This window comes from Oryctolagus cuniculus, chromosome 6, assembly GCF_964237555.1.
Source record: "Oryctolagus cuniculus chromosome 6, mOryCun1.1, whole genome shotgun sequence".
Classification (NCBI taxonomy): Eukaryota; Metazoa; Chordata; class Mammalia; order Lagomorpha; family Leporidae; genus Oryctolagus; species Oryctolagus cuniculus.
Genome location: NC_091437.1, coordinates 30,094,270 through 30,117,438, shown reverse-complemented (window position 1 = coordinate 30,117,438; position 23,169 = coordinate 30,094,270). Strand labels below are relative to the sequence as shown.

The 23,169-nt window shown below is 52.0% G+C and overlaps 1 protein-coding gene and 1 long non-coding RNA gene across 6 annotated transcripts in view; one reads left to right on the top strand and one right to left on the bottom strand.

The window, feature by feature from the left end:
- Positions 1 to 23,169, bottom strand: part of LOC138850171 (uncharacterized) — a 195,460-nt gene that overhangs the window by 71,167 nt on the left and 101,124 nt on the right. The window lies entirely within an intron of this gene.
- FGF1 (fibroblast growth factor 1) overlaps positions 1 to 23,169 on the top strand; it is a 96,204-nt gene that overhangs the window by 65,102 nt on the left and 7,933 nt on the right. For 4 of the 5 annotated variants that reach the window (XM_008254888.4, XM_008254889.4, XM_051843315.2 and 1 more), the window contains 2 exons: positions 9,982 to 10,169; positions 22,836 to 22,939. In XM_008254888.4, coding sequence (XP_008253110.1) covers positions 10,001 to 10,169; positions 22,836 to 22,939 — 273 coding nt within the window. In that variant the 5' untranslated portion in view covers positions 9,982 to 10,000. Of the gene's footprint in view, positions 1 to 9,981; positions 10,170 to 22,835; positions 22,940 to 23,169 lie in introns of those variants that run through there. The other variant, NM_001171488.1, reaches the window with a different exon arrangement.

Below are 23,169 nucleotides of genomic sequence, written 5' to 3'. Positions count from 1 at the left end.
AGATCTTCAGGATGGCTCAGAGCTTGCGGGAAGCTCTGGACCAGGGCACCCCATTCAAGTTCAGACAGAGCCGAGGCCAGCAGAGTAGGCTGCTGTGCCAGACAGCACTCTGGCTTTCCTCTCTGCAAGGATGCTGTTTTGTCCAAGCTCAGAAACGAATTCCTTAGCTCTAATCAGATGATGCTCTGGGGAGGGAAGCGTGTTGGGGCTGCACAAGCCAGATGACAGAGAATGAAAGACTCGGAATCAAGGGAAGAAATTAAGGATGCTGGCTGGACCCCTGGGGACGGGTGTGTGTGTCTGCCTCCTCTTCAGTGAGGAGTGTGAGAGTGAAGACTGGAACTAAGCTGTCTGGTGGCCATCAGCAGCCTCCACGCCCCACCAGCCGCACATGGTTCAAGCACCTCTGCCCTTCTCACCTGAAGCAGGGTGCATGGAGTCTGGTGTGGCCCGATGTAACCTCCAGACGGGCAGAAACTGAGTCCTAACCCCAGTCCACAGTCTCTTACCCAAAGGCCTTAGGCGAGCTATGTTTCAGAATCAGGAATCCTGGAGATGTTTAGAAAGGTTTCCATTGGAGTCTGGGACACCAGTCCAGACTCAAACATGAAGGCAAGTCTGCTCCTGCTAGGTTTTATAAACACCAGCACGAAGTGGGATGAGGACTTGGAATCATCTCAGGACTCTGGGTCAATTTTGCCACCATCTGAGTTAGGAAAGAACTTCCAGTGTCAGACCTGTTTGCACTTTAGAATCCTGGGATAGGGATTCCAGACCTTGCTTTCCATTTCCTTTTATTTTCAAGATTTCCAGGTCATCTGCAGCATTCCACGAGGGGCAGGCACTGAGCAGAGGTTGTTGAAGCCTGGGGACAGGTTATTCTCAGTGACTTGGGGTCAGTACCTAAGCAAATAAGAGAGCATCCTTGCAATGAGTGATGATGGAAAAAAATCAACCTGTCCCGAGAAATGGCATTTTTCAAGTGCTGCTAAAATACTACCATATGTTAGAAACCGTGTCTGTTCGTTTTAAACCAGCCGCACAACTGACTGGCAAAACTAACAACAGGGAAAACGCATGGCGATAACCAAGCTAGTGCGTACCGAACTCCTGTAAGTCTTCAGAGGCAGGTTCAGTGGGTTCCGAGGGTCAGCATGCAAAACCTAGAGACCATGCTGTAGTGACTGTCAGTGAGCGCCATGTCACAGACAGGGAAACTGATGACATGGGAGAATGAGTAATATGCCAGTGAGGACCCAACCAGTATTCAAATCCAAGTCTGGCAATGTGCTTGTAAACCAGCTAGAGAGAATGAGTGTGTGTGTGTGTGTGTGTGCACATGCATGCACAAGCACATGTATGTGTATGGGGGGGGGGAAGCAGGGAGCGAGGGAGGGAAATAACCCTAATTTATAACATTTGCTGAATTCTCTAGAATAAATACTCTCACCAGGGTTGATTTCAAACTCCCAGCCAAATCCCTAAATATTCATTACTTGGCTTTCATGAATTTTTTTTTAATTTTATTTTATTTAATGAACATAAATTTCCAAAGTACAGCTTATGGATTACAATAGCTTCCCCCCCATAACTTCCCTCCCACCCACAACCCTCCCCTCTCCCACTCCCTCTCACCTTCCATTCACATCAAGATTAATTTTCAATTATTTTTATATACAGAAGATCAATTTAGCATATATTAAGTAAAGATTTCCAGTTTGCACCCACATAGAAACACAAAGTGTAAAATAAAGGAATAAGATCGAAGTCGGCGAACACAAAAGGCTTCCATAACCTTGACAACTCATGACTAGAGCCTAGGGAGATTACTGACGCCATAAACAAGAGTGTCAAATTGTTAAGTCAACAACAGGAGTCACTGTGTACTTACTCCTCATGTGGGATCTGTCCTTAGTGTGTTGTTCAAAGTGAAGTAATGCTATAACTAGTACTGAAACAGTATTTTACACTTTGTGTTTCTGTGTGAGTGCAAACTGATGAAATCTTTATTTAATACCTACTAAATCGATCTTCTGTATATAAAGATAATTGAAAATGAATCTTGATGAGAATGGAATGGGAGAGGGTGCGGGAGATGGGAGGGGTGTGAGTGGGAGGGAAAATTAAAAAAAAAATACACAGTTACTCTTAGGTGTTTAATTAAGGCTTTAATGAACTTGTAAAAGGCATCTCCTGAACACCACTGTCAAGTGCATCCCACACCCGAGTCCTGAGGTTCTTGTCAACTCTGGAAAATGAACTTGAGCTCGTGGCACACAACTGGCGTGGGTGCAGCATGCTCATCGGCTCGCCCAGGGCAGTCAGCCATGGCCACTCTGCTGCCCCAGACCTGCTACAGGCCACTGAGGCTGGAGTAGAGAAACAGAGACCAGGGACACATTGTCCTCCTTTCTCCAGGCAAACCTTCCTCCATCAGAAGGCGTGGTGGGGTAAGGAGGTCAGGCTTAAGATGGAAGGGTTGATCCCTTCCCTTCTGAGCTCCTTCACAGGCCTAGTATTTCCCTTGAAGAAGTAAGGGAACATTTTCTGTAAATGGGAACAGGGTTCAGGATTGCTTTAACACAGGGGAGGGCATTCCATGCTAATACGAGCCCAATTTACATACACGTAGGCCTTTGGTTAAGCTTCTCTGTCTATACCGCAGGTCTCCTGACAGCGTACTTCCACTGGAGGTTCCTAAGAAAGGGCTGGCCTGGTAGCCAATCACAAGCACGCACAAGACCAGGTGTAGGTACATGCCAAGTGTTGGATACAGAACAAAACACCAACCAGTTCCTATCCCAGGGCCTCAGAGACCATCAAGAAGCTTGGTTAAATTATATCCATTCACTCATTCAACAAGTATTTATCGAGTGCCCATTAGGTGCCGGGCTTTGTGCCAGGCACTGGGGCACCACGGTGGGCAGGGCAGACTGGCTTGTACTCTGGATGGAGCTGATGTTCCGGAGAGACGTTAACTACACAGTCACGAGAATGAATGCATCATTAAAAACTGAAGTCAAAGCCCGGAAGCAATTTTAATTGGTCCTATGAGAACTGCGCGCAACTTGACACCATTCAGGGGAGTCAGGAAGACTGTCTTATGGAACTGACAATTGAGCTAAGATTTGGAAAAAAAAAAAAAAAAAAACAAAAAAACAAAAAAAACTAGCAGTTACCTAGATGAGTGGAGTAGAGAGCGAAGAGGAAGTGTGCTCCAGACGGAGGGAACAGCATGGGCAAAGGTCCTAGGCTAGGGGTACACAATGGTGTCCAGGAACTGGAAGGCTGGTTCACACAGAGAGAGGTCCAAGAGGAGGCAGGGGAGGAAGCAAGGACTGGATCATGTCCCAGAGCCCTGCAGGCCATACCAAGGCTTTGATCCTTCAGGCGGAGCAATGGAAATCACCGGGGGGTTGAAGCACACAGACTGCAGCTCCCCCAGTGCTACAGGAGTAACCAGTGTGCTGTTGAGGAAGCACACGGAAATCAGCACATTGAAGCCACTGTGTGGTGCAGAGGAAGAGCAGGGAGCTTAGGGTTGGGCATGAGTCCGAACAAGACTCTCTGGAGGAGGAACTATCTGAGCTGAATTTCTGAAGGGTGAGCATGATTTAGCCAGGCCATGGTGGAAGGGGGGAGGAAGGACCGAGCAGCTGGGTGATGTTTGGGGTAAGGGCTAGAAGCGTGAGGGAGTGATGTGGGGTGGTGGTGGTGGGGTAACTACATAAGAGAAAAAGCAACGGGGTTAGGCAGGGACCAGGTGGTGAGAGGCTCTCAGGTTAGGTAGGAGTCTGGGAGCTACTGGACCCAGTCAAAGATCTTTAGCAGGCAGCCATCATCAGATCTGGGAGTTAGGAAGGTCACTAGCAGCAAGAATGGAAGTGGATGGAAAGTGAGCAGTGCTGGAGACGAGAGCCCACTGCTCCCTCCCACAACTGCCCAGGTGAGCGGAGGTCTCGGGTCAGCAGGAGGGCAGCAGCAGTGAGGATGGATAAGAGATGTCAGGGAGACATGAAATGGGGAAACTGCACAGGCTGTTCTTACCGGCTGGATGGGCAGCAATGACACTTCTGTCCAGTGGATAGTCTGAGTGAGACTAGCTCTTCTATTTGGACTGAGTCCTGCCTTATGATCTGGTACACGGCCATGCTTAGACATATCCTATGTGTCTGTGAGAAGAATGGTGTTCACCTGTTGTATGCACAGTTCTCTTACCTGAGTACAACGATTCTCTTAAGCAGGTGACCAGTGCATTTGGACCTTCTCCATCCTTATTAATATTGTGGATGGTTGCTCTATCATGTTTCAAAAATGTATGAAAATCTCCCATCATCCTTGTGGATTTCTCAACTTCCTTTGTATATCTGTCAATTTTACCATATATATATGAGGCCATGTCATTAGGTATACACAGGTTTGAATTTTAAATTATTTCACTTATCATTATCCTTTGATCCATTTTTTTCCTTAATCGTTTTTTCTGCCTTAGACCTAATTTTTTCCTGATATTAATATAGCTACCTTGGGGCCAGTGTTGTGACACAGGGGATTAAGCCACAGCTTATGATGCCAGCATCCCATATTGGGGTGCTGTTTGAAGTCATGGCTGCCCCACTTCCGATTCATCTTCCTGCTAATGCGTCTTGGAAGGCGGCAGAAGATGGTCCAAGTACTTGGGTCCCTGCTACTCATGTGGGAGACCAGGATGGAAGTTCTGGCTCCTGGCCCAGTCCTGGCTGTTGCAGCCATTTGGGTAGTGTAGCACCAGATGGAAGATCTCTCTCTCTCCTCTTTTCATCTCTCCCTCTCTGTTTTTTGTTCTACCTTTCATATACATACATACATGCATACACAAATCTTTTTAAAAAATATAGCCCCATCAACTTCTAATTTTTTACTAACAGTTCCTTGGTATCTAGTTTTCAATATTTTACTTTATTTTTTATTTATTTCTTTACTTCAATCCACTTGAAAGGCAGAGAAAGAGAGAAAAAAAGAGACAGAGAGATTTTTCTATCCACTGTTTTACTCCTCAAATGCCTGCAATAGCCGGGGCTGGACCACCCTGAAATCAGGGGCCTGAAAACCAAATTGGGTTGTGTGGGAGGCAGGTATCCAACTACTTAAGCTATCACCTCCTGCTGGCCAGTGTGTGACCAGTAGAAGCTGGAATCAGAAGTGGAGCTGGGACTCAAAACCCAGGCACTCTGGCATAGAATGTGAGCATCCTAAGCAGCAGCCAAGCATTGTGCTAAATCTCCAATTTTATGTTTAATCCTTCCATATCCCTTTAATGTCTCTTTTAATCACAGCATAGGTAGATTTTTAAAAATCCAATTGCTAATAAATTTAGCCCATTTATATTTATTGTGTGATTATATTTTATAAATATATTTGGATTTACTTCTGCCTCCTAATCCTCTTTTAATCAATTTTTAAATTTTTATTCTTTTCTCTTTTTCTATGTTCTTTGGAGTAGGTACAGTTTCACTTATTTCATTTCGTTCCTTTGTCCCCAGTAGTTTTTTGTTGGAATTAGTACATTCTACATCTCTTAACTACCCTTAACTACTCTGTAACTACCCTTAACATTTAATACACATTATTTGACTTAACAAAATATAAACTTAATGAGTATCTCTGAGAAGGAGTTAAGGCTTTTGGATGATGCTGTTCATAGAGACAGACAATAAGGACTATGACCTATTTGGAACCAAAGCCGAGTTCTGTTTTGTGCTTGCTGGAATGGAGGGCACATCCAATTATGACTTGAACAGATACTTACACATCTATCTACTTTGATGGCTTTATACACTTTGCAAAGAGAACTTCTTTGTGAGTATTCTGCATTGCTTAAACAGTGACAGAAGTCACAAGCAAAACCAAAATAATCAATGTCAGTGTTTGCCTTCCCTAGGTGTTAGAACCATGTCCCCTCCCCCTCCACCCCCAACTTAGTCACCAGGGCCAAACAGAGCACAATGTCTCCTGGAAATAGCAGGCTTCACAAACAAAACTTCAGTAACTCTTGATAGCTGGGAACTGGGTCTGAAATGCTGACCAGGATCCACTCGTACAAAAATAATGCCTTACCTGGCCTCCTCCATCTCCTCTGATATGTTTGTGGCTTAAATAATGGGGAGAGCCTTGGCTCATCTCTGCTTAATAGAGGAGGGAATGATAAAAACTATTTTTCACAGCAATTAAAAAATTATTTTAGCTTAAGCCCTTAATCACAGCTGACCTGGACTACACCAGACTTCAACTAGTGAACATAATAAGCCCCTCAGACCTCCTGCAGGTTAGGTTCCATTTTTACACTTTCCAAGTGCTACTGTGAATACTGTCCCCACTGAACCCTTCGGACAGCCCTGAGCAGTGGCAGGGTGGGGAGTGCTGGAGAAAACCCTTGGATGGAGTAGATGACACGCTTGGGTTCCAGAGCCAGTCGGTGACAGCTGCTGGAGCTGTGCTGGGCCGGCTCACCACCCCACACTGAGTGGTGACTGCTGTGTCTCTGGGAGAGGCTACACGCTCGGCATTCTGTTCCTGCAGCAGAACCACAGCAACAAAGCATGTCAGCCTCAACAAGGATGTTCCCGCAGGTGTGGTGTGCCTCTCACTGCAGTGTCAGTGATAAACCAAGGAAGTCATCTGGCTTTCCTAACATCTCTCCAGTGCACCACACCTCCAGGGGCTGTGCTTGGTGCACAGTGGTGACATGGAGTCCACGAGGCTCGCTCTTCATCTCTGAACACACACAGATAATCCCCTCCCCTGACGGCCAATAAAAAGAAAACAGGAACGAGGAGCAGAGCTCATAAATTTCCATTATGCTTAATGCCTGATTTCCCTGAGTTAATGGATTCATTTATTACAGCAATCTGTAAATCCCCAAGGGCCTCCTGAGGTGGCTGCCTCATAGCTTTTCTATGTCATATACTTCCTTGATTCTTCTCCTTGAACAACGAATGGGTTGTCAGGGAGCCATGCAGTCAGTGCTCAGCGACCAACCGCTGCTCAAGCTATAGGCAAACTGTAAATAACGTTAACAACAAGGCTTTGGAGGCTCCCAGGGTTTCCTTCAGCAACAAAAAGCAATTTCATTTTTTGGATGTTTCAGCTGATTCATAAATCCAGCTGTCATGGTCTCCTGACTCCATGCTGAGTCCAGACTGCTTGTCGGAGTCGACATGTGCCCTTCAGGTACGATGCGAGCTGGACAGCTTAGAGAGCCACCCAGAGTCAGAGCAGCCACTCCAGGACTGCCCATCTCACTCACGGGAACAGAGAGACTGCAAGGTTGCCGCCTTGTGTCACCACGGGTTGCATTGCGGTCAGGAGCGGGGGACCTCGGAGGACCTGCTAGGCCCTGGCTGAGGTCATTCTGTCTGTGAGAGCTCTGCAGGGGTGAAGTCGAAGCTGTGGGACTAGCACACACGTGTGGGTGTGAGCACCTGTAGGATCCTCAGCCAGACCTGGCACCTGCAGCCTCAGGTGGGCTTGCGTGCATCTGTTCCTCTTCATCTCAGTAGAAGGGAAGCAAGAATGCAAGTGGATGGAGCCAGATCCATGCCCAACTCAAGGGAGTTTCAGAACAACTCAAGGGAGACTCCTGGTGAGGGCTGGATCTAGCAGGAGGGCTATCCTCCCACAATCGGGGATCGGGGAGAACGGGGACCTCCATGGGAGAAGTCCTGGAGACCACAAGAGACAAAATTTTGCCCATCAAAGACTGACAGTGCAAATGACTAGCTGTACAGTTCAATGGCAACCACTAGCATTACTGGCTCCTGTACTGATGTAAGTATGTAACTTAGGAAGTACACAAGAAAAAGACAACCGGAAGGAATAGAGCATCATCTCGTAGCTGAGAGTGGTTATGTGCCCGTGGAAAGGTGATGGGAGGGCTGGTTTGCTCTAAATCAGAAAGGGGTCCTGAAAGGAGTGAGAGCGAGATCCGGTGGCTGGGGAGAGACACAGGGAGAGACAACAAGAGGGACAGTGGTGGGCAGAGAGCTGTGAAAGCCCAATGAGGAAAGACAAGGGTTTGGGAGAGGCGGCGAGGACCGGGAGGGAGATGCAATGTGCTGTGCCCGGTCGAATCTTGTCCCTACAGTGAAACTGACACAAACGAGTCATTTTCTGTCTGTTACTGTGTTCTGTGAAAAGAAGTGGACCGAGTTTCACTGGATGAGAACGTGGAGAGAATATTTGGGAAGGTGTCTGCAAAATTCTCTCTGGGGGGGTTCCTTGGAGGAACCTCAATCAGTACTTGAAACTAGGGCCACTGACGGGGTCCCTGGTGGCTGCAGATGGGGAAAAATGCACCCGAAACATTAAAATGCCAGGACAGGGAGAACGATGGAGGCTTCCAACACAGACCCTAATTCCCAACCATCAGGATGAGTGATCTTAAGTGGTGCCTTGATTCAGGATGGAATTGCTTTCAGCAAGAGCAGCTCCCCAAGGCTGTTAAGGGATGAAAGAAGGTGGGGAGACCGGGTTGTCTGCCACCAGGCTCCCAGTGCTGGCTGGGTAGGTTTCTCTGGGTGAGCTTCTCCTGCTGGGAGACTGGCATGGGGCCAAAGGAGAGGTTGCCAGTGGACCTGAATAACTGAATCAATGGCAAGTTTATGGGGGCAGATGTCCGTGCCAAGCAATGGGTCAAAACCCCACTCCTGGTAAAAACATTGCAGGGCATGTGAAGGCACTTAACTCTTCCACGTGATGAACGGCAAGTGGGGGCCTTGTGTTCACAGAGCCCCGCTGAGGCTCAGTTCCGCCACCTTCCAGCTGCTGACCTGGAACAAGCCACTCGGCATGCCTGAGCTGTGTTTTCCTTTCCTGAGAAATGAGCATTAGTGCCCGCCTCATAGTGTTACGGGGAAGTGAGCGTGAGTTGACTTGGTGCCCAGAATACGTTGCCTGATGACACGGCTGCAGTCACAAGACCGCTAGGGAATTACGCACAATCAGCACCTGCATTTCCAAGGTGACGCTGCCACGTCGCTCTCCCGGTCTCTCTTTGGTCTCTCTGTTTGACATTCTTTGTAACCACTAGCGGGCAAGGATATGCTTTCAAATTCTGTCACTCATTAGCTTTGTTTTTTAATCCGCAGGGATGTAACTGATACATTTTATATAAATACTGTAAATTTGTATATAGTGGGTGCATACAAGGTTAGAGGCTTATAATAGGGAATTCGGTGGTTTCTATGTTTGAAGTATGTCTACTACGGGTAAGTAATTGCGATGACGAAGGCCCGTGTGCAGGGACAGACCTGCAGGAGGACGTGGGAAAGCTGAGGAGCACGCAGCCACCAGGCTCAGCCTGCAGGCCCTCAGAGCATTCCCTTGGCACAGCGTCCGTCCTTTAAAAGTCCCACTGAATCCACCCTCACGCCCTCTTCCTTCCAGCAAACCCAGAGAGTTTCCTTTGCGTACAAACATTTTGCCGGCCCTCTCGTGTCCCTGTGGGGCCTCCTCTGCCTTTGCTCACAGGCCCCCAGGTGGCCAGGCCGCCCGCGCTGCCCGCTGCACCCGGGCCGTGCACACCCAGCCCCGGCAGTGTGAGGGTGGATGGCAGAGCCTCGGTCCGGCCCCTCCGCTCTTGTGGGTTTCAGCCAGACCTGGGGTGTTATTTTAGTGCAACTGCAGTGTTTAATTTGAGGATGTGTGTGGACCAGAAGGAGGGACCAAAACATGATTTTTCCCCCCCTTTCAGCCAAATGATTAAATTTGAAGTTCTAAAAAACGCACAGCTGGGTCCAAAGCGGCATCCAATTGGGAAGAGAGAAGCGCCCCTGAAAACCCCTCCCTCGCCAGGGCCCATCATAGCCCCGCCGCCGGCTGCCACCTCCCTGGCAACACCTGGGCAGTCTGCTCACCCCCAGCCCAGCAGCCGCTGCCCGCCCTGCCCGCGCACCGCGTGCCTGTGCTGGAGGATCAGCGCACAGATCTTCTCCTTTCTTACAGTGCCGAGCACCCCGCCGCCATGGCTGAGGGGGAGGTCACCACCTTCACAGCCCTGACCGAGAAGTTCAACCTGCCTGCAGGGAACTACAAGTTGCCCAAACTCCTCTACTGCAGCAACGGGGGCCACTTCCTGAGGATCCTGCCGGACGGCACTGTGGACGGCACAAGGGACAGGAGCGACCAGCACAGTAAGTGCCCGGCTCGGTTGCACCTGCTCCCCTGGCTGGGGTCTTCCTTGGTCAGGGACCGGAGGACCTCTAGGTCCTGTTCGGGCAGGACACACACAGAGGTGGCGGTGACATAAATGTGTCGAGGCTGGGTTTGCGAAGCTACCGCTCACCTAAGGGCATCCAATTTCAAATTTGGAAAAGGACTCTGCTGACCTAACGCAGCTGGCTGCCTGCGCCCAGCCGCTGTGCGTTTCCCCAGGTTGCTGTAGCTGCCCCCTCCAGCTGCTTCCTGACAGGCAGGGGGCAGTAAAATCCCACACCAAGCCACGGGCTTGATGTCCAGTTCACTAACCCTCCAGGCTGGGATTGCACCCAGCGTACATGTAGCCTTGCACGTCGTAAGCCAGGCAGCCCTTTCTCTGCCTCCATGCAGCAGATGTAGCTGTGGTCCCCGGGAGGGGGGAGGGGTAGGTCATTCTCCAGACCTCGTGGAAACAGGACAGCAGCAGCAACAGGAGCTGGAGGCAGAGCGCCTCGCCCAGGCTGCACTGGCGGCCAGCTCCCAGGCGATACCAGTGAGGGAAGGTCAGGCTTGGGAGGGAAGTATCCTCTTGACATTGAATGACACAGCTCTCTTCCTTGCACCTGGGGACTTCCGGGGTGGGTGCGGATGCCGAAAATCAGGTGTCTGGTCCCTGGGTACCACGGGGGCACTGGATGTTGTAGAGAAGCCAAAAGCCAGAGCTGCTGGCTGCCTAGAGACTCAGCACCTCAAGAGTCAACCGCGCTGCAAATCAGGAGAAGGAAAGTGTGGGTGGGCTCCGGCAGAGCAGAGGCAGCAGGCAGCTCCCGCGGGACTGGCTTCACGTGGAACGCTAAGTGCTGCCTTAGGCGGAAGGTGTATAGACCAGAGGCTCTTAATTATACATGCACCGTGCACCAACGGCTGCAGGCTTTCAACACAAAAGACCACTCCAGCGCTGCCCACTGTACCCCTACAAGCACAGGCAACAGTGATGGACACCAGGGAGCACCAGCCCCTCCTTGGCACCGCGGTGAGGTGCAGGAGAGGCTGTGGCCGGGCTGGCAGCTACAGGGGTCTGGGTTTGGGGCTTTGTCTGAATGTCCCATCTTCCAACGGGCCTGCTGAATGCCTGAGACTCAGCAAAACACAGGTTCTGGAAAGAGGTTCCTGCTAAACACACACAAAAGGGAGGTTTGCATTGCGGTGCGCCGTGTTAGGTGGGGTGCAGAAGTCGTGTGACCTGCAGCCGCCCCAGCAACAGAAGGGGGGCATGCTGTCAAGTCTCTGGATTTTAAGTGTTTCCAGGAAGCCTCTGGTCCTCAGGCTCTCTGGTCCTCAGAGCCCTGGAGGAAAGAAAAGCTTCGTGATGTGCTCTTCGGGGTTCAGCTGGCTCTTTTGGGAAACTGAATTCTGAGGTCACGGCAGGCTGCAAGGCTGGAGTTCTGCACACACAGTGCAGGATTTCACAGCTGCCATTCCGCCATCAGCACTCGGGACCGGGCTCTGGGTATTTAACACTGGGACAATCCCGAGGCCTGCTGGGGGTCAGACCGAGTAACCCTGACACTCCAGGAGCCCCGGGAATGCAGTGCAGCATTGCCATGGGGGGGCGGGGGGAAGGTGTGCGGGCGGCTGCATCCTGCTCAGGCTCGCTGCTTGGCTGAGTGAGCGTGAGCAAACGCTGGAAGCTTCCCGGCCTGGATTTTCTCACTCACAGAGCAGCAGTATCACTGGGCTCACGGCTTTCTAGAGAGGATTAAATGAGATGCTACTGCGGGGATTTCTGGCCAAGGGCGTGGCCCAGAGGAACAGCTCAGCCCACCTGGTTGACGTCCCTGCTGTCAGCACCGAGATGCCACATGCTCAGCCCAGCACATGGACACACAGGATGCCATTGAGGATCTTCTTCTAGAATGCTCCTTCAGGGAAGGTCAAGAGCAGTGTCACTGATTGATGTGCTGACCTGGGCACCAAGGACTGGGGCCGTGGAGGGCTGAAATCAGAGCAAGCGGGCGCAGACGGCGGAACTCCGGGCCTGCCAACGCCAGAAGCTGGCATTCCCACACTCTAGAGTCGGGGTGTGTGGAGTCCGAAGCTGGGGCTCACAGTGTGCCTGCTGCTTCCTCCCCTCTCTGCATAAGGGGCTCTGCAGAAGCGGTGTCAAGTGCCCGAACCCGGAAGCTCCTCCCAGCATCCCCTCCTGTCCAGAAGTGTCCACTTCTGCCGGGTCCCAGCCATCTAAGCCTGGGGGAATCTTTTCATCTCACTGGGCCTGTTTCCTCTTCTGTGGGGTGGGAATAATATCACTGCCCTGTGTGCTCAGGAAGCTCAAAGACAGCAGGATCTGAATTGAGGGGCCTCCTGGGCCCGGCCCTAGATGGGGCTCTGTCGCCCTCTTCTGTCCAGTGGCAGTACTGCTGCAGGATTCAGGAAATTCAATGATTACTGGCTGAGCCCCGGACACGGATGAACTGGATACTCCCTGGGTAACTGTGACACACTCAGTGTGACAAGTGGGTGGTCCTATTCCTTGATGATCAGTCGGAGCATGTCTGGGGACTGGCGGCATATGGAGAGTCACACCTAGAAGCCAATCACATACTGTAAAAGATCTACACGCATCCTGCACACAGCACTGCACGCCTGGGAGCTGAGCAAGGCACAAGGAACAACAGTGCCAGCTTCTCTTTGTCTCCAGCTACATGATCTTCTCTGGGCAGAGCTGGGAAGTTTTCAAAATGTGTCTTCTTCCTACCCCTAGGAGAATCCTGGTTAGGATGCTCGTGTGTGGCCCATGCAGATCCAGAGCTGAGCGCAGGGTCCCCGCTGGCCGGTCTTTCCGCCTGGACAGAGATGGTCTGAGCTGATCCCTCTACCAGGCCTCAAATCACAGTGGCAGATGGTGATCAGTACAGGCTGTGGACGCCCGGACACTGCCACAGGGGCAGAGCTGTAGATTCTGGTACCAGTAGGGTGCCGCCCGTGAGAAGGTTCACGTTCCCTCCTTGGGCTGAGGCTCTGAGAGATGGCTGCACGGTGTCACCCTGAGAAGCAGGGTCCTGGAGGCGGCACAGGTGCAGGGGATGACAGCCGTCTCCATTTCAGACACAGAGAGCATGGACAGTGCCTGGACAACCATGCAGCTCTGCCTGGAGTCTCCTGCTGTGGGCATCCATGTGATGACATAATGGGGTTCTCTCCCAGGACATCCCCTCAGGGGAAGGACCTCGTCTCCTTGCCCAGCGCTGCTGTCTCCTGTGCCTAGTGCACTACCTGCACCTGGGTGTAAGTAGACACTGATCCGGCAAGTGGCCAATGGCACTGGTGGCAGCTGCATTCAAACCCAACAATATATTCAGTAAGTGGCCGATCACTGGCAGGTGCCAGGCGCGGTGCTAGATGCTTTCATCTCAGCCTGACCACAACACCGTGAGCTTCTGAAGCTCTGAGATGAGAACAGTGACGTCAACCAGGGCATGAGCGCTCCCAAACCGGACACTGCGCACTTCCTTCTCTGGGACCTGCCTCAGTCTCCTCATTAAAACATATTCATTTGCGCTGTTGTTTGTTTGAAACGCAAAGAGAGAGACAAAAAGAGAGAGCTTTCCATCCACTGGCTCACTCTCCAAATGCAGGCAACAGCCAGGGATGGGTCAGGTGGAATCTAGGAGCTGAGTACTCCATCCAGCTCTCCCACGTGGCCGGCCGGGACCATCACCTGCTGCCTCCCAGGGTGCACGACAGAAGGAATGTGGAATGGGAAGCCAAGCCAGCACTCGAACCCAGACCCTCCAATATGAGATGCAACTGGCAACTTAATCACGGTGCCTGAAGCCCGCACTCATCTCCTCGTGTTAGGAATAAGAGTGACAATGGCACCCATGTTGTAGGAACAACAGGAACACGAGATGTGACAATGTCTGACAAGGTGTTCCGCACACTGCCCGGCACGTGGCATCTGTCACCATCAGCTCCCCAGCCCTACAGCAAATCTGCCTCCCTCGTCTAACTATCTGGTCTTGCATCCGTTACATTAAATGAACACCACGCTTGCTCAGAGAACCAAAGGCGAGCCTCACCCTGGCTTCCCTGCGACTGTGTGGACTGGAGCACCAGAGGCCTGGGACACAGGCACATGCGCCCAGCGGCCCAGGCAGCAGCCGCGCAAGCCCTGCCCCAGCTAACTCCCTGCTTGTCTGCTCAGTCTGCGGGAGATTCCTCTCTGCAACAGGAGGTGGGCCGTATTCCTCCATGGGACTGGCAACCAGAATAGTAACTGAAGAACACACACTCATGAGCCTCCCAGACCCGTAGTCTCAGTACACAGGATTCCCGGCACCGCTCAGCATGCAGATGGAAATGTTCTGGGGCAGAGCAAGCGCCAATCAAATATTTATGGACACAGCCACATCCTACAGGCACCGCAGAATTTGCCGGTCGGAAGATTCCAGCTCCACAGCCCCCTCTCCAGGGCCCACGGCCCTTCCCAGGAATCGCCCTGCTGGCTTTGGGGAGGCCAGACTTGGGCGGGGCAGCCCCAGAGGGTCAGGCCTCTGCTCACCATCAGCCCGAGCTCACGGCTTTTCAAAGGCCCACGGTGGGCAGGGAGTCGGCGGGAGGCGAAGGGCTGGGCTCCCCACAGGGTGTGACGTGAAGCACTCCCCGCTCCTGCTGCCCACCCGCCTTCTCTTCTCTGATCTCGCCCGGGGAAGTTTCTAGATTAATTTAGGTCCCTGGTATCCACATCAGTCTCTGGACTACTTCATATTTCCCAGGCACCCATAAGGAACAGAAGCCTTTACACCTCCTATGAAGAATCTTTGTCATACATGCATGTGTACACACACACACACGCACACACAGGTGTGCACACACACACATGCACATGTGCACACCCCATAAGTGTGAGGGAAATGGAATGAACAGATACGCTGATTTTCACACAATGTAGTTTTGAAATCCAGGCACAGCTTTTCCTAATGCACACTTTCCATGAACCTCCTGAAGGCCCCTTGGATGTGTTCTAAAGCACTAGAATTTTTCCCCTCAAATTTCATCCCCTGCCCCACCATCTCTGTCTTTCTCTAACATTTCACGGAGCTCGGCTGTGGCTCCATTTTAATTATAAATGCCAGTGACATAAAACAACCTCAGTGAGTTCTGAACGAGGCTGACCTCACTTTGGATAAACACAGCAAAGGACGGGAAGTCTCCAGCCCAGAATAAACCAGGCACGTAATCTCTTTTGGCCTCTCTTTGGAGAGCAGAGGTGGGAAGCAGGATTCGAGGCCACGACTGGTGCAGACGCCAGGCCTGGTACTTTCCGTGCCCGAGGCACCAGCTGGAATCTCAGCGTCCAGAGTCCCTTGGGCAGGGTGGGCGCTGGCCACACAGGGAAGACCTTGCTCGGGAGCCCTGCGTCGGGGAGCAGAGTGCCTCGGCAAGCCCCGGCTCCAAGCTTCCTGTGAATGTGTACCCTGGGAGGCGACGGATGATGGCTCAACTACTTGGGTCCCTGCCATCCAAGTGGGAGTACCGGCTGGAGTTCCAGGCTCCTGGCTTTGGCCTGGCCCAGCCCCGGCTACCGTGGGCACTTGGGAGTGAGCCAGTGGATAGACGATCTGTGTGTGTGTATGTGTGTGTGTGCACATGCGCCTTTCCAAAAGCAAAAAAACTTCCTGGACAGGAAGGTGCAGGGATGGCTTGGGGCTCAAAAACAGGCTACGGTGCCCCAAAGCTTACCTTCCTTGGCAGTGTAGCCTTATAACCCCCTTTCCTTCTTTCTATCCTTGAAAATAAGGGACCATCTGCCCTACCAGGAACAAGCTAAGATCTAAAGAATCTTTGGGGTACAGAGGAGAAAACAAGACATACCGACTGACTTGCAGGCCCTCAGACAGGTGGGAACACCTGCATGGGGACTGGCATGTCCACCAGGAGACAGACTCCACCCTCCTCTATGGGGTCCCTAAATACACAGAAACCCTTGAAGGGATTTATTTTTTAAAAAGATGTATTTATTTCAAAGGCAAAATGAGAGAGGGGGACAGAGAGACATCCATCTCTCATCCGCTGGTTCACTCCCCAAATGCCCACAGGGATGAGTGAGGCCGAAGCCTGGGACTCCATCCAAGTCTCCTGTGTGGATGGCAGGCACATGAGCAGAAATGATGAGCAGTTGGGACTCACGGGCACTCTGATACGGGGATGCCGGACTCCCAACCAGCAGCTTAACCTGCTGCACCACAATGCCTGCTCCCTGTGAAGAGATCTAAGTAATGCCCGAGAGACAAAGTGGAAGCGTGGTCCACAAAGGGCACACGGACAACTCACGTCACTTGATGTCTATTTGGTTCCACAGAGCATTCCAGCCAGTGCCCCCTCATGGGCACCTAAGAAAGAAGCAGGACTCTGCATCCTGACACAGACATTTCTGGTCACAAGTCCACCAAGCACACACTGCCAGCCCTCTCGTAGTACATTTTTACATTAATTTGGATTTATTAATTTGGATTCTCTAAGAAATGTGTATCTATTTCTAGACCATTTTTTAAGAAAAGATTTATTTATTTATTTGAAAGGCAGAGCTAGAGAGAGAGACAGAGACAGAGAGAGACAGAGATCTTCTATCTGCTGGTTTACTCCCCAGATGGCCACAACAGCTGGAGTTAGGTGAGTCTAAAGCAAGGAGCCAGGAGCTTCATCCAGGTCTCCCACACAGGTGTAGCGCCCCATGCACCTGGGCCATCTTCTGCCGCTTTCCCAGGCCATTAGCAGGGAGTTGGATCGCAGTGGAGCAGCTGGGACTCCAACAGGTGCCCATATGGGATGCGGTTGTCACAGGTGGTGGCTTTACCCGCTACACCGCAGCGCCGGCCCCTAGGCCACTCTTTAGAAAGTTGCTTTCGACCAGAAATTGCCATCCTCATCTCAAAACTGGAGGAAAAGCAGGACCTGGGAACTTAGCTCGTTTTTAAAAAAAAATTATTTATTGGAGAGGCAGAGAGTTCCCATCTGTGCGCTCTCGCTTGCTTGCTCTCTCTCTCTCTCTCTTTCTCTCTCTCTCTCTCTCTCTCTCTCTCTCTCTCTCACACACACACACACATACCCTTTTTATCCCTCTGAAAGAAAAGCAGAAAGCAACAGCACTGCATGGTTGGATCCTGCCTGTGATGCCGGCGACGCTGGGTGGGGCAGTGAGCATGGCTCCCAGGTTGCCCTGCAGTCACACGGGAGCTGCTGACACCACACAGGGGGCCGGGTGTGGGCAGGGCGTGCTGCAGGGCATGTGTGTTAAATCCTTTTTCAACCCACGATATTTTCAATTTATACTGGGTTTCTTGGGCCATAACCCATGGTATATCAAGCAGCATCTATACATATACCTTCGCGAGCTATGTTTGTGTTTTTTAAAAAATTTTCAGGGCTGGTGCCGTGGCTCACTAGGCTAATCCTCCGCCTGCTGCGCCAGCCCCCCGGGTTCTAGTTCCAGTCAGGGCACTGATTCTGTCCCGGTTGCTCCTCTTCCTGTCCAGCTCTCTGCTGTGGCCCAGGAGCGCAGTGGAGGATGGCCCAAGGGCTTGGGCCCTGCACCTGCATGGGAGACCAGGAGAAGGAACCTGGCTCTTGGTTTCGGATCAGCGCAGCTCCAGCCATAGTGGCCATTTGAGGGGTGAACCAATGGAAGGAAGGCCTTTCTCTCTGTCTCTCTCTCTCACTAACTCTGCCTGTCAAAAAAAAAAATTTTTTTTCACAAGGAAACAAGGATATACTATATTGTCTCATGTTTTTCTTTTTCAATGTTATTTTCTGCTTTTCTTTAAAAAGGGGAAAAGGATTGTGCATGCGTGGGTGCGTGCCGTGTGTGTGTGTGTGTGTGTGTGTGTGTAGTTTTTCCTGAGGTTTTTGCACCTTGTTTTTAGCTCCAAACAAATGGAGTTTTCCTTATTAGCTCAGAAGCAGGTGGAGTTCCCGTCACTCTTTGATTTTCCCATTCCGAGCTTTATCCGTGTGTCTCGCGTGCAGTGTGGAGGCCCTGAGTGCAGGGAGCAGTCGGCAGCAGCACACCTCCCGGCATGCATCAGACAGGCGTGTGTGCACCTGGGCTCTGCGTGCCCCGCCCCCTCCCTGTGGCCCCTTCCTCGGGCCTGCATGCACTGTGTTCTTCGTCTGCTGGCGGGAGGGCCCCCTGGAGAGCTGGCCACACCAGCAGGCAGCTCAGGCTGGGTGTCGCTGCTTCCGGCCAGCCCTGTTTGCTGCACAAGGATATATGTTCAGGAAACTTAGCCAGAAAGAAATCCAGTGAAAATGAGCTCTGAAACTTGGACATCCTGGAGAAATAATATTTACAGAGGAAACTCCTGAGACGAACTCTCAGCAGAGCAGCAACCCTGGCTGTGGGCTGAGGTCACGTGTGGGGCAGGCCTCCAGCTCTGGTGTGCCTCGGTGAGGCCTGTCCACAGCCTCCATGAGCCCTCCCGAGGGCCTGGCCAACCCAACTCAGCCCCAAGGCAAGGCAGAGGCAGAACAGATACGAACCAGGAACTGAAAACCCTTCTCTCGGTACCTGAAAGAATCTTTGGAATTTCTATGAATTTCTATGGGAAGGGCAGGTGGGAGGAAGTCCTGGGTGACTGCCTCACAGCGTTCCATGGCTAATGGCAGGATCCCAGGCAGCCAGCTACCACCTTGTACTTGTCTGGTCCCAGCAGGGCAGTGTGGCTGGACCGCAGCAATGCATCCCCACAAAAGGTTGTGTGAAAGAGAGGAAAAGGCAGAATACTTGGAACACTCAAGGGTGCGTGCTGGTCAGGATTTTCCCCTTCTTTTAAGTGCAACCTTGAGTACAGTGTGCTCTCCCCCGAGTTAGTCCCTCACCTGCAGGAGGCAGCAAACGCCACCTCCCTCCGGGGGATGCGGTGAGGAGCAGCGCATAGGAAGTGAGACTGCGTTCTGGCCATCGGATCCGCACAGCAGCTCTCGTGACAGATAAGGAAGCAGAGGTGCAGCATTTGCCCAGCGACCACTCAGCCGGCAGCAGCCAAGGCAGAACGTGGGCCCAGGCAGACCCACCCAGGAGCCCTCAGCTGCAGTGTCCCACTACTGAGACCGAGCACAGTACCCGGCTCACTGGGGGTGGTCAACAAATGGTTATCCTTTTCCTTGGGGTTCTCTGAGCACAGGATTATGGATAGCAAAAACACATGTGACAGTTCTCTGAAACCACGAAGTCCAGGGAAAACACAAGTCATGAAAAAAAACCCACCTTTATTGAGACATAACTCACGTACAATGCACTCACTACATGTAGACTGCTGTGGTTTTTCCTATATAGAGTTGTACAAAAACCCCAACAATTCATTTTACAACATTTTCAAAAAGAAGCACTTCCTAGTTGAACCAGAATGTCCCTCTCTGCGACCCCCACCCCACGCAGGTCCTGGCTGCCACCCAACCGTGGGTTGGCCTATTCCTACTTGGACATTCCATTTGTGTGGGATCACAGATCACAACACGCATGTCCCTTGGTGACTGGCTTTTTTTTTTTTTTTTTTTTTTGGACAGGCAGAGTGGACAGTGAGAGAGAGAGACAGAGAGAAAGGTCTTCCTTTGCCGTTGGTTCACCCTCCAATGGCCGCCACGGCCGGCGCGCTGTGGCCGGCGCACTGCACTGATCCGAAGCCAGGAGCCAGGTGCTTCTCCTAGTCTCCCATGCGGGTGCAGGGCCCAAGCACTTGGGCCATCCTACACTGCACTGCCGGGCCACAGCAGAGAGCTGGCCTGGAAGAGGGGCAACCAGGACAGAATCCGGCGCCCTGACCGGGACTAGAACCCGGGGTGCCGGCATCACAGGCGGAGGATTAGCCTAGTGAGCCGCAGCACCGGCCGTGACTGGCTCTTTCCCACTTAGCACTGTGTCTTCAGGACTCACGCGTGTTGTAACATTCTTTGTTCCTGTTTATGGCCAAATATTATCCAACTGTGAGTCGCATTGCTAGTAAACTTTCCTGGGTTCTTCATGCAGAGTTAGGTCTGGAAAAATCTTTGGAGAGACTGAACCCAAACACCTCATTTGACTAATGAGGAGAGGATGGTGGAGAGAGGTTGAGTAGTCTTCCCAAGGTCACCCAGCTAGTTGGGGGCATAGCACAGACCCCAACTTGGCCCCTTCCTCAGACCACAAAGCATCATCAGAAACACATTCAAAATGCACGACTCAAGACAAATCAGCAGAATCATCTCTACCAAAGTTAGCCTAACATCATTCGGTCCACATATTACACTGGCCATGCCCTGTGTGCTTCCATCTGACAAACACGTAGTGACAGTCCCCGGTGCAAGGGGCCGGGACCCAGCAGGCGCAGCACAAGCAAGGTCCTGCCTTTCCTCTCCGACTGTGCATTCTACTGGGGAGGCAGAAATAAACAGGAAAATCTTTTTACTCAGTAAGACAATCTCACACTCAGTGCCAGGAAAGGAACAAACAAGGGGCTGGGAAAGAGAATGATGTAGGGACTGGGGTGGCACGGACAGGGGTGGTGGTGTGGGGGCGAAAGGACCCACTGCACGGAGAACTTGGGGAAGGCCTCTCTGAGGGGGAGAAGAGGAAGCAACCTGGTAACAGTCTAGACGAATCAGGTGCCAGACAGAAGGCACAGCATGTGCAAGGATGCTGGGGTGGGAACACAGTTACGGTACTGACAGTGTGGAACTGGTGGATGAGAGCGACCAAGTGCGCAGATGCTGGGATGTGAGGCTGGAAGGAACTGGGCTCAGATCCCAGCAGAGGTGCTTAGGCCCGCTGTGTCATGACCTCACCCACAGAGCTAACCAAAGAGAGGAGGACCCAGGGGAAAGCAGACAAGCGGCTTCCAGTTCCCTTCCTGCAAATTCAGTGAGGAAGCCCTGAGCTTGCATAGCAGAGACTTCCAAGGACAAGAGAACTGCGTCTTCAGTAATGAGGCTCTAGCTCTGGGTCTCCGTAGGGATGGATCAGAGAACAGGGAAGGGAGGAAACACAGGTGTACGAACAGGGATGTGGTGCAGCCAAAGAACAGAACACGCCTCACCCGGCGAGGGAAGGCAGTGCGCTCTTCAGCACGGACGCACGAAGAGCTGTGCTCAGTCGTCAAGGTGGAACTGCAGGACCATGAGGCAGTACATCAGCTTGTGTCAGGGCAAGCGACGGTGAGAGGCGGACATGTGCTTGGCCACGTAGGCATGTCTCAGCAGGGGTCGCCTGTTTCTGCCTCTCCCAGGGAGCAGGACTACGCCAGGGGCCAGGGTCTTGTCTGGGCTGCTTGTCAGTTCCATCAGTCGCACAGCCAGAAGATGGGCGACGTGGGAGGGGGCTTTTCACTGTCTCCTGACATACCGCTTCCATATTTGACACACGTAAGTGTATTTCCTACTCAAAGAAATTGAATAAAAAATGAAGATCAAAAAAAAAAAAAAAAAGGCCACGAAGGGGTCTGCATCTGACCACCAAAGCCTGACATTCCAGCCTTGCCCGCCCCTGGGCTTCTGGAGAAGCCCCTGTGTGCCTCTAGAAACCCGCTGGGCAATCACCGGTTTCCCAGAAGACTCCAGAAGTCATTCCCGTTCCCAAATTTGGGCCATCAAAGCTCCTCCCACCCTGGACAGGTGAACAGATGCATAATTATCACAAGGATACTGGACTCCCGTTATGTCTCCAGCACCAGCCGGGTCACCTTGAGGGATCCATCACTGCACATGGGCAGAGAGCGACTCAGGGCATCACGGACTCTGCCGGGGCTTCCTCCATCCGGGCACTGCAGATTCGGGGCTGAACTGTGCTCTGTTGAGGGGAGAGGGGCCTCCCTGTGTGTCCTACAATGCTTGCCTCCCTGACTTCCACCTGCCAGATGCCAGTAGCCCACGACCCCCAAAGCTGTGACAACCCCGGTACTGCTAAATGTCCCCCGTGGCAACACCCTGTGCCCAGCTGAGAACTGTGGTTCTCATCACTGCATTTCCGGCTCATGGCTTCATTCTCCCCTCTGCCTGTACCCTCGCTAGGTCGCCACGGAGGTTGCAGGTTGACTGAACTTAACTGTGGGGGACACCCTTGGGCTTCATACTTGGCAACCAATCCTGACATCCTGGGAAAAGAATTATCTTAGATAAAAAACCCAAACAACAATCGGTGGACAAGAGTCGCTCCCATGCCTGGAAGACCTGGCCGTAGCCAGGCAAACTGGCCTCCATGGCGGGTTGCTAACTACCAGCTGCCTACCCGACAATGCGCCAACGTGCTGGAGCGGTGGCACCCCGAGAAACAGAGGCCATTGCTTCCTGTGACTGTTTCCCTCCCGGGGACGGAGAGGAGAGAGAAGCCAGGCACCGTGGCACTGACGGGGGGTCATTCAGTGGCAAGCGGGGTGGACGGGGAGGCGAACAGGCGCCATGCCGTGTCTCTCCTCCTTACTTCTAGAATGTGTTTCCTCCCAGGGAGCTTGCTTTGGAGGGCAAAGAAAAAGGAACTGTATTTCTGTGTTTTGATTAATTAGAGGCTCATCCTTGAGGCCGCTGGAAGTGAATGAGCAGAATTTTCCACGGCCAACGGCCCCGCTGCCAGCCCCATCGGCGTGCGTACACTGAGTGCTGATTTACTCTCGCTCGTCTTGTTTCTCTTCCAGTTCAGCTGCAGCTGAGTGCGGAAAGCGTGGGGGAGGTGTATATAAAGAGTACGGAGACCGGCCAGTACTTGGCCATGGACACCGACGGCCTTTTATACGGCTCGGTAAGTATGAGGCTGACACGCTTCCAGACGCGGCCAAGGTTTGCGGTTTCCAGAAATCTTGTTACATTGAGTGATGCAGACTGTGAAGCATCAATTAGTCTCTGTTTGTTGTTTTTTCCAGTAGGATTCCCACCCTCTACCCTGCCTTATTTTAGATACAAACATAGAAGGGTTTCTTGTGGTGTTCTCTGAAAATACTCGGCTGTATTATCACATAGGCACTGAGAAAA